Source organism: Camarhynchus parvulus, chromosome 17, assembly GCF_901933205.1.
Source record: "Camarhynchus parvulus chromosome 17, STF_HiC, whole genome shotgun sequence".
In the NCBI taxonomy this organism is placed as follows: Eukaryota; Metazoa; Chordata; class Aves; order Passeriformes; family Thraupidae; genus Camarhynchus; species Camarhynchus parvulus.
This window is the reverse complement of record NC_044587.1, coordinates 5,493,376-5,504,793: the sequence shown is the minus strand read 5'-3', so window position 1 is coordinate 5,504,793 and position 11,418 is coordinate 5,493,376. Positions and strand designations below refer to the sequence as shown.

Genomic DNA, 11,418 nt, shown 5'->3' with positions numbered 1-11,418 from the left:
GGAGCTTTGCTACGGACGGGGCGGGGCCAGGCGCTCAGGAAAGGCGCCCTGGGGCGCGCGGGGTGGGGCTTAGCGCAGGGAAGGGTCCGTGTGGAGCGGGCGGCTCCGTCACGCCCCCGCGGGGCGGGGCCCGTCCCGCATCCCCCTCCCCGGGCAGCGTTTCCAGCCGGAGCGTTTATGCGGCGCGCGGGGAAGGGGCGCCGGGGCCGCCATGTCGCGGATGCACCAGAGCAGGTCGGTACCGGGGTCTCTGTGGGGACGGGGGTCCTTTCCCTCCCCACCCTGCCGGGGCTGCGCTGCGCGGGCTGGGGGCTCTCGAGAATCGGCGGCTCTGCGGGGTTGGGGGTTCTGGGGGGTCTCGGGTTGCTTGTACCAACCCTGATGTCACCCGCGGCTTCGCTCCCCTCAGGATCGCGGACTTCCAGGAGGTGCTCGGCGAACCCACGGTGGCTCTGAGCAAGCTCCGCGAGCTGTGCTTCAGCGGTGAGTGCCGCGGGGACCGGCCCGGGCTGGGGAGGGGGCTCCGGGCACGGCGGTGCCCCGGGCTGTGCCGCCTGGCACGGGCTGTCCCCTGGGAGATCACCCCTTGGACAGCCCCAGCAGCGTCCCTGGGGGAGCTTCGTGCCCCTCGGGGAGGAAAAGTGTTGCCAGGCCTGTTTGTGAGGTGACATCAGCAAGCCGCGGTGAGAGATGGGCTAACGTGGTTGTTTCTCTGCCTGGTGTTCCACAGGAATTCCCTTTGATGGTGGGCTGCGCTGCCTGTGCTGGAAGGTGGGTTTTGCTTGGGGCCCTTTTCTTTCTTGAGAGTGATGCTTTGGGTTGATTGAGTATACATAGTGCTTTTTTGGCGGTTAAAGTTGTAAACAAACAATAAATCCAGAGCTTAAAAGCCACTAGAAGTCAGCAGTAATTTGTGCAGATCAGCACTTTGCATGTGAACAGCCTCTGTTTTAAGCAAGCCGTGCATTTCGGTCAGGTTAGCTATTGATCAGTCCTACAAATAGTTCTGTGTGGAAAGCCAGTCCCTGAAATATTCCTGACTGTTGCTTAGCAAAGTACTTGGTTTTCTGGAGAGGAATCCCAGTATTTTCCAAGACCCAGTTTGAGCTACTGGGTTTGCTTCGCTCATCTTGCAGGTGTAACACCTCATTGAACACTAATTCCTGTTCACCTGTTTCCTGTGCAGATACTCCTGAACTACCTCCCTTTAGAGAAAGCCTTATGGAGCTCTTTGCTGAAGAAACAGAGGTGAGGCTGTTGGTACTTGTCCCTTTATTTTCAAAGATATCTGCAGAGAAGAATAGGCTTTAAATAATTAAGTACTTTCATAAAACAAATTGTTCTTGTGAGTAATGTGCTGTTCTCCCTTCTGCCTGATGGACTGACCCCTTCAATTACACTGAAGAGAAAATCAGATGCCTTCTGGCTGGGCAGGGTGGGACAGAAACATCTGTTTGAGCTCTGTCTGTGTGCTCACCTTGACCTTATCTTCCTCATTGCAAATTCCTCTTTTCTTCTTTAAGGGATCTGTATTCCCAGTTCCTGAAAGAAATGATTATCCAGCCTGGGATTGCCAAGGCCAACCTGGGTGTTTCCAGGGAAGATGTGACCTTAGAGGATCATGTAAGTGTTGTTAAGCCTTTGTGCTGCAGAAAATTCCTTGGGGAGTTTCTGGCCCCCTGGGCTGCTCCTGGCTCTGTTCCCAACTGTTCTGCCCTGCTGGAGGGGGGATGGTTCCCAAGTGCCAGCCTGGCACTTTTGTTGTGCTTGCCTTGAGTGTGAATTACTGGCAAAGCACCAATAGCTCTGTAGAGAGCTGTTTCCAGCTGTGCATTTCCCTCCTCCTGCCCTTTGGGGCTGCCTGCCCAGGCCATGGGTCTCCTAGGGAAAGGGAGAGGCTCACAAGAGGTTCCTGGAGCCGTGAGATGCTCCCCTGGGAGTTTGGGTCCATGAGTGGATTCAGAGCAGAGGATAGAAAAGAAGCAGGAGAGTCAGGCTGGGCTGTGGTGTGGAAGGCAGGAGAGTTGATTATTTCTGATAATGCTGCTGGGTTGTTATTTTTTTAACAGACTATTTCCTGCATTCCTTGGCTTTCTCCTTCTCTGAAAGTGCTGTTAGGAGTGTGTGTGTGGGAGGAGTGAGTGAAGTAACTGATCAGAAGAGACTGTAAAATGATACAGCTGCTCCCATGACCATTCTGAGCGTTCACTCCCCTGCAGTCACCTGCCCCACTGTGATCTCTGGAGCCTTGGTGGTGTAAAACTGGCATGTCTGTAAAACCACACAGGCAGGTCACAGTGATCTCTGAATCCCTTGGAATGTAGCTTGTTGTTTTTTCCTTGGTTAGTTGTTAACTTTGTGTGGATCTTGGTGTGGAGAGAAGAACCACAACATCAAAGTGCTGGGTGGGTGGATAACTCTTACCCCAAGTCTAAATACCATCTCCATGGTACAGGTTTGGAGCTGCAGTTAGGAATCTTGTTAACAGAGGGAAAAAAAAAAACCTGATTTGGTAACAAACTCTTGAAAAGATGAGTGAAGAGGATCTAAAATGTGAGAGAAAAATGACCCTGATATGCTCAGATTGTGCTGATGGCAGAGTGACAGCAGAAATGTTAAATCACTGTATGTTTACTGAGGATATTGATATGTGTGAAACACGCTTGTTCTGTTTCTGTTGTTTCTCTCTTCAGCCTCTCAATCCAAACCCAGACAGTCGATGGAACACTTACTTCAAGGATAACGAAGTGCTCCTCCAGATAGACAAAGATGTCAGGTGTGTGAGGCACAACCACTCAGATTCTGAACCCGGGCAGTTTGATCAAGAAATTGTACTTTGAAAAGGAAGTTTAATATTAAACCGAGCCTCCCACTCAACATGGGGCACGAACTTCCTTCTTGTCCCTGATTTCCTGCTGTGTCCATCCTAGGAGGCTGTACCCTGACATGGCGTTTTTCCAGCGCCCCACGGATTATCCCTGCCTGCTGATCCTGGACCCCCAGAACGAGTTTGAGACGCTGCGCAGGCGCGTGGAGCAGACCACGCTCAAGTCACAGACAGTGGCACGAAACCGCAGTGGGGTGACAAATGTGAGCTCTGGGTTGGGGCTGTCCTTGTCACAGGGCAAGGTCTCAGGTTGGGAAGGGGAAGGACGATTCTTGGGCTGTTCTCTGTTTCTCTTTCTGCTTGTGCAGTGGAATTAAGGAAACACCCCAGCAGTTACTGAGCATTCTGGGGGCTGTACGTTGTAGAATCAGCCTGACAGACTGTAGGGAATTATAGGTATATTTAATTTTAAAGATTGTTTCTACCCGACTTCTGGTAGAATTTGTAATCACAAGTTATTTTATGCCTGACATATGCCTTCCTGTATGGCAACAAAACACTGAAGTGTTAATTTACTATGAATTTATTACAAATTTCCATAGTCCTCCAGAACTGGATCTCAAACTTGGAATCGGGAGTATCTGTTAAAATGTGTAGTCTCTTTCCCCTTTCATGACTGTTACAGCACACGTGCTGTTGGGGAAGGTGGTTTCTCCCACAACTCTCAATACCCTTCCCTCATACTAGTAACAAAGAAGTGGAACTGCTGTGGTTTTTACTGTGTGAGATCATGTGGTGCAATGATTCAGAAGGAACTGTGCATTGCTGCACAGACTTTGTTCTTCAGGGACAGCCAGCACCAGGACGTCTCTGCCTGCGTGCTCCCAGAGTTGCTTGTCTTGGTTTATGTGGTATAAACAGCCCAGATCTTGTGGGGGGGCCTATGTGTGTTAAAAGCCAAGCTTGGCACATGTGCTAAGGGATCTGTGCCACTTGGTTATCCTGATTCAGCCTTGTTTTCCAGGTGAGCTCCCCTCTTAAAAGCACCCCCAGCTCTCTGAGCGAGTATGAAGTTCTGCCCAACGGCTGCGAAGCTCACTGGGAAGTGGTGGAGAGGATCCTGTTCATCTATGCCAAGCTGAACCCTGGGATAGCCTATGTCCAGGGCATGAATGAAATCGTGGGGCCTCTTTACTACACCTTTGCTACAGACCCTAACAGTGAATGGAAAGGTGAGGAAGCCTTTTGACTGCTCAGCAGTGGCTGTGGTACTGCAACTTCTCTGCATGACATGAGGAGTTTTGGGGTATTGGTGGGTGCTGAATGGGCTGGGAGTGGTGAGGACATGGGAAGTGAGGATTTTAGAGCAATTTTTGTTTGTTTATTAAACTAAAAATCACCTTAAAAGCTCTTGTTTCCTTGTACTTTATATAGATGGTAAGGAAAAATTTGAAAGGGAGGACTTTGCCTGTTGCTTCTGCTTCACAGGAGTTCTGAGGGTGTGTGCTGGTGGCAGATTATGTTCTTGTGCATAGATAACTGTTTTGTGACCTCATGTCATGAAGACCTTGTGTTGGACACAAGGTTAGTATCTGCTGTGGCTCTGTAGATGTTTCTAGTTTAGAAAAAAACCCTAAAAAATGGTTGTCTAGTTTTGACCCAGACCAAGCAAGCCAAGATCTGGTGGGATCTGCTCCTCAGATCCAATACAGCAACCACATTATGGAACAAGGACAATTTTACAGCTCTGTACCTCTCTCAGTGAGGCTTCCTCTATTCTCCCATGTTCTTTTCTTTCCCCAGAACATGCTGAAGCAGACACATTTTTCTGCTTTACCAATCTAATGGCTGAAATTCGGGACAACTTCATTAAGAGCCTGGATGATTCTCAGTGTGGTATTACCTACAAAATGGAGAAGGTGTACTCCACCCTGAAAGAAAAAGATGTGGAGCTGTATTTGAAACTGGTGAGGAGCCAGGTGTTTCTCTGGGTCTTGGGTGGGATGTGAGGAGTGGCTTAACAGTGCACATGAATGTCAGTTTTGTTCAACTGCTTGAGTAGAACACAGAGTGTATGAAGGGCTTTGCCTGTGGGGCAGAGAGAGCTGAAACAGCCTCTCCTTGGAGTGAGCCCAGAGTGAGCTGACACAGCAAGGCTTCCTCCCCTGCCTGCCTCTGAAAGCAAACTGTGGTTGTTGCACAGCTGCCAGCTGGGAGTCTGAAGGGACTTGGCCATGATCCTTGGTCACCTGCATAGCTGGAGCTGGAGTTTTTATTCTCTTGTAGACATCAAAACATGACTTTTGCTGTAGAGCTCTTGAGCATTCCAGGCTACAGAAATTGTTTCTGATTTTAAGAGCAAAACAAAAAACATCCCCACGCTGCACACACACACTTCTATTTCCAGTGCTGCCCTGACAGCACTGACTTAAACTCCATGGAGCACATTCCAAAGGAGAAGTGAAATCCAGTGAGCTCAATGATCCCACTGGCCAAATTATACTGTTCCCTTTCATCCAAAGGCTTTCAACTGCTTTGGCTTTGTGTGAATTTTGTAGAACACATAGAAGGCAGCTCTCATTACAAACATCTCCAGTCTTATAGTCCATTTGGTGTGAAAGTCCAAGGAGACTTTGGAAGGGAAAGCTATTCTTGTTACTGCAACCTTGACCAAATTACAATGAGGTTTTTTTCCATCTAGAAAAGTCAGGATATGTTTCTTCTATAATCCAGAAGATGGTTTGTCAGCACAGTGACACAGCCCACAGTGTTGGCTGGTAGCAGATCCAGTGGGGAGAAAAACTGCTTAATGTTTGGCTGGCAGGAAATGGTCTTGGCCATGCAGCAGCTGGTCCTTAAGAATATCAGCAGAATCCTGAGCTTGTTTGACCTTGGTTAAACTTAGGCTATGTTGGATTTAACATCAGAAAACAGGAAAACTTGAGGCTAAAGGTGCTTACAGCATGTTTTACCGACCATCAGTGTGAACTCTGTTCTATCTTTGTTTATCTTTGTGAATAGTAAACCTTTTCATAAATACAAGGGTTCTGGAAAGGAGAGGAAATCCTGACAAACAGTGCCTGTGCTAGCGGGGGAGGGCTGCAGCTTTGCAGATAAAATGCTGTTGAAATGGGAACTTAAAAATTACTTGGCAGGTTTAACAGAACACAAATAGAGCCTTTAGGGAGAAAAGCTTCCTCTACTCCATGTTGTGGATAGAGGAGCATTTTCTGACTTGGCTGTAGGTATAGAGTGTGGCTGCACTGAAAATCTCTCAGTCAAGGTTGAATGGGAGAGTCTCCAAAGGATGCAGAGGTTTTCCTGCTGCTGCAGGATGAGCTGGAAGCTTAGAGCAGCGTTGGGGAGGAGACAGGGATGGAAACATGGGGTGCATCTCTTGCCTGTAGGGAACTGACCAGGAGCACGTACTCATTGTTTGCCTGGTGCCTGTCTGACAGCAAGAACAGAACATCAAACCCCAGTTCTTTGCCTTCCGCTGGCTGACGTTGCTCTTGTCCCAAGAGTTCCTGCTGCCAGATGTCATCCGCATCTGGGACTCCCTCTTTGCTGACGACAAGCGCTTCGATTTCCTCCTGCTCGTCTGCTGTGCCATGCTGACGTAAGTACACACACACAGCCTTCCTCTTCTTCTTTTCCATGGATCCAGGAGTCTTCTCTAGGCGTGTGTTAGGGCATCTGGTGAAGAGGTTATCAGGTTTCAAGTTTCTTTGTAAAGAGTCAAAAGTAGCTGGAATAATTTCCGTCTTTCAGACTCATCCGGGATCAGTTGCTGGAAGGAGACTTCACTCTGAACATGAGGCTGCTACAGGTAAGAATTAAATAGAGTGGGGGCAGAGAGCAATTGGAAAAGTCTTAAAATAGTTCTGTGAGAGAGGATGACAGTATGTGAGAGGGTGGGAGGGTATGCCTGGTTCAAGACAAGTATCACATTTGTGATGTTTGCTTGCAGGAAAATCTGCAGGGATCTTACAGCACTCTCATTGCTGGAAGTGGGAGTCTTTAGCACATGCACCCTTTCTACCCTACAGAGAAATTATCATAGATTGGAGGTTTCTAATGTTCCTTTGGTTTGCAAAAAAAAAAAGTTAATAATTTCAAGCAAATATGTAAAACCTTATGTAACACTGCTAAATTTTTTGGCCAGAGGGTTTTGTTCAGTTCTGAGATCTGTGAGAGCCTTAGGTTGGAAATGCCTGCACTGCACAGTTGGATATCTCACGTTCTGCCAGTTCCTGCTTTTGGGCTGTGCAAGATACTGGCTTTGATAAGGCTCTCTGGCATGAGACAGAGCCCTATGTCAGGCCAGGTTACTGTGCCCTTGGAGGACAAAGTGGAAAAAAAAAACCAACAACAAACCTTCTGGAAGGCTATTGAGGTTTGATCAGTTACAAAACAGGAAACTGTAGCTGTTAATAGGGTAACTGAACATGGCTGTATGTTATAATAGGCCAAGAACTTTGTTGTCAAGGTTTGCCTTGCTTAAACAAAACAATCTGTATCAAGGATGCTGGGAAGTCACTGAAATTCCTTTGCTTCCTTGCCATAGGATTATCCTATCTCTGATGTTCATCTGATTTTGAAGAAGGCAAAGGAACTTCAAGATTCCAAATAGTCCATGGGCCTAAGAAAGGTGTCAGAGAACTGTGTGGCAGTGGATCCTGGGAGATGGCCCCTTGCAGTGTGGTGCACTAAAGCTCCTACTGGTCTCTGCAAGACTTCAGGTTTTGTTAGAACTACTGGCCACCTTGAAGACTTCTACTCTATTTATTAGGTCAAGGACTGATTACTTCCCTATCTACTTGGGTCCTGCACTCCAGATTTTTCCACATCTCAAATGCCTCTTTGCTGCCAAAAGCAGTTCTTTGTATCTTTTTTTTAATGACTTTGAGTTTGGGGAGAAAGAAACCTTCTGTCTGCATATCCCTGAAGGGATGGACTCCTGTATTGTGGAAGTAACACATGGAGTAACTTCTGATGGGGAAAGGACAGACTTAAGTCCAGTGAATTTTGGTGGGTGAGGATAGAAGGATCTTCCTCCTGTGAATAGAATGTATTCCAGTGAAGTCACACATTCTGCCATTCAAGTAGATTCTGGATTCTCCTCTCTCGTGTCTGCACTTGGCCATCCCTGAGGCTTGTGAAGAAGAAGAAGATTGCATCACTTTCTGGTGAAGGTCACCTGGCAGTTTGCCCTCCTTTGACTGGGAAAGAGACTTGGGAAGCTGAGGTGGGAGGACACGGTGACAGCTGGTGGCTTTGTGCACTCAAACTGCCTGAATCCAGAACTGCCTTACCAACGAGGTGTCCTTGAAAGCAACACTGTGGTGGTTTTAACCCCCCTCTGAAGTGTAGTTCTAAGTCAAGCCTTACTACACACAGCCTTAGAGCAGGATTGTTGCTGCAGGGAGGCCTCATGCTGCTCTGAACTGGAGCATATCCAGCTACAATCAGGATTCTGAAACACAAGAAATGGACATCTAATCATGTGCAATGAAGACAGATGTATTTAGGGATTTATACAGGCACACAACTGGAGTTTTCTGCCTCAGTGGCTTAAAAATACTACTCCCATCAAGGTCTGGTCACAGTAACCTTGCTATTGTCTCACAGTACTTCTTGCCAGGAAGAGGCAGTTCTGATCTGCAATAAGAGTCCTTCTCTAGCACAATCCAGCAGGCACAGAGGCATCTGTCATGAGCTGACTGCTGGGGCTGATCCACTGTTCTGTCCTGGTCCTGTTGGAGTCCCAGTCCTGAGCTGGACACTTGTTCTCCTGAAAGGGAAACTGCTGCACTTCAGATATGGTCCAGTGGGCTCAGGTGAACAGGGACTGAGACAAACCACAGGGAGAACTGCTGACCTGGCACAGTGCTGAGCTGAGCAGAAACCCTGATCCTCAGAGAGAGAAACTGCCAGCACCCAGGTGCTTGTGTGGTGCAGAAGCTCTTGAGTGAACACTAATCCAACATGCTTTTCCCTTTCTTTCTGTGCTGTGCTGGCTCACCTCTGCTGTTGGACACTGCAGTCTTTGGTATTTATGGGTGTTGATTTGTTAAAGGTCAGTCAGTCTTTGTAAGATCTGCTTAAGCTGCTGCTGGCCTAGACTTGCCCTAGCAGGAGGGATGCTGGCAGCCTTCAGCTTTTTTTACTGGTGTTATTTCCTTCACTGAAGGCCTTCACAGGCTGCTGTAATTCTCACCAGGGTGTGTGGGGAGATGGCAGGACAGGTTGGTGCACGTTCCCATGTTCTTATTGGCAATCCCAAGCAATCTCTGCCTCTTGAGAAGATGCTCGAGTACCACTTGTGCAGCCGTGTGTTGCTGCTGTGTTGCAAGAGCAATTTAAGGTTTAAAGCAATCTGTAATTAATACCTGTGGCAACAGTATCCCTCTCTGCTGCAATCTTTTCTTGAGGGTATGGTTTTCCTCCCAGAAAAATGGGACAGGTAGAGCCGGGCAGCAGTGTGGTGGAGCATCCTGGCTGCTCTGGCCACTGGATGTATGTTCTCTCTGAGCTGTTCCAGGTGGTCTTCTCAGCTCTTGGGTACCTGCCCTAGGGAGGCTGTTGGCCAGACCTGGTGTGGTCAAAGAGCCACCTGGGAGGTTCTGTACAAATGTAGAACCAGAGGGCCCCACTCCTAGGAGGCAGAATTGTACCTGCTCCAAACACTTCTGCCTCAGAACTGCTATAAATACTGCAGCTTTCCCATTCCATGCACAAACCCTGCTCTCATCACCCTAAATCCTTGGCTGGGCTGTTCATTCTGGGTTCCCCTGGCACCTACAGGGTTTCCTTAGCTGGAATTTCCTACTGGCAACAGGGACCACCCATGAGTGTTCCTGCTCTGAGCAGCTGGAAATCTCCTTAACCTGAGGAGGCAGCAGGCAAATCAGGATGAAAGCATGACTTGGAAACGAAGTTGTGCACGTTTTCAGCATAGCTTTGGGCCCTGGGGGTGACCATCCCACTGGGAAGGCACAGGGGGGTGGCAGCACAGGTGTGGTGCTTTCTCCCTTCCTTGGTGTCCAAGGGCTCATGTTCTGTCACCTTGCTTCAGGAGGTGACAGTGAGTGCTTTTGAAAGGAGTTTGCAGTGCTTTAAAGGGATGCAACGAGAGATTTGGCTGCTGGAAAGGATCTCTGGGATAAATTCTGTAGCCTTATCCAAACGATGGCTGCCAAACCTACTGAGTTCTGTGGGGAGAGCTTGTAACAACTTTGAAACGTCCAGACAGGCTGTTCCATACATAAAAAGCTGTTTTATATTCCTGCTTATTGCCTTCCTGTGTGGTAGAACTTCTGTCCTGCTGTTGAAAGGAGTGGTACTTCTCATTGTCTTGGGATATCTATTTCTTTATTCCAAGACTTTCTCCTTTCTTTAAGAGCAAAACCAGATTTTTGAGGGGACAAAACAAAGTCTTAACCTTTTACCAGCTTTTAATCTCCTCATGTTGCCCTTGGCTTCATTCCTCAAAGGTTTTTGGTGATTTATTTTTGTTGTTTTTGAAGTGAGACAATACTTAACTGGTGTTTCCTTACTTGTGTGGCCAAGTAACACCTGTCCAGCCTTGAGACGTTTCTGCTTCTGGTTTCTTACAATCCTGACCTGCTGAAAGAGCTGATCTTTGGGGTGGGAGGTGTTAGTCTGGGGTGCCTTGGGGACCCATATCTCACAGGGGCTTGAACAGAGGATGTTTAAATAGGTCTTACCATGTGTTCCTCACAGGCAGGACTACTGCCAGACAGGGGAAAGGGAAATCACCTTCAGCTGGGAGGGAAAACTCCTGGATGTGCTAAGAGATGAGTTTTCCCTGGGAAGGAGAGGTCTGTTCTACCTGCACCTCACCGGAGTTCAAGCTTTGTAGAACTTGGTGGCTTTGCCATTGAGGTAGATCAAGTTTTGCTGGTGGTGGTCACTGGGGAGACTGATTTTGAGTTGGAATTTTGTGACTCCACCTAGAATTATTCACACTTTGGCATTGAACAGAGTGAAGGCCAGAAGTTGTTTTGGGGGAATCTGGGGTGTTTGGGAATCAGAGGCTGGTTTTCCTGAAGGAATGTCAGTGACTTTGTTTTAGCTGTTTGGAGCAGTCTTCTAAAATGCCCTTTCTCCAAAGAAAGGAACAGATAACACTTTTTTCCCCCACTTTATTTGCGAAGAACTGCCAGAAAATGGTGTAGTGAGCATTTCATCACTTTAAAACTCCTTCTTTTACGCTTCTTTTTTCAAGCACTATTTTTGTAAGGTTTCCTTTAACTAAACGGATGTCTGTGCAAACCTCTCCTGTCGCTGTGACTCGGAGTTGGGGCCGCTCCTTCTGCGGTGTCCGCAGGTGTGACAGAGAGCTCTGGGGAACCAGCCCGGCTCCTCCACCGCCTTCTCCTTTCCGCCATGGGTTTGCTTTGCCTTCCCCAGGAATACGCGGCACGGGTGCCACCGCTCCTGCGAGCGCTCGGGGTGGCGGTGGGCGCGGGTGTCCGTGTGCCCGTGTCCCGGGTGTCCTCCGCCTCGCTGACCGCGGTGTCCCCGGTGCCCGTGTCCCCAGGTGTCCCCGGTGTCCGTGTCCCCGG

General features: G+C 48.4%; 1 protein-coding gene across 1 annotated transcript; it reads left to right on the top strand.

Moving 5' to 3' along the window:
- The first annotated feature begins 62 nt into the window (after nt 1-62).
- TBC1D13 (TBC1 domain family member 13) lies at nt 63-11,125 on the top strand. The gene is made up of 12 exons (XM_030961656.1): nt 63-234; nt 410-483; nt 731-771; nt 1,187-1,248; nt 1,524-1,623; nt 2,694-2,776; nt 2,931-3,090; nt 3,852-4,059; nt 4,631-4,794; nt 6,286-6,446; nt 6,599-6,656; nt 7,395-11,125. Exons 1-12 carry the CDS (start codon nt 212-214, stop codon nt 7,458-7,460), a joined length of 1,200 nt encoding a protein of 399 aa, XP_030817516.1. The 5' UTR covers nt 63-211; the 3' UTR covers nt 7,461-11,125.
- The last annotated feature ends 293 nt before the right edge of the window (nt 11,126-11,418 follow it).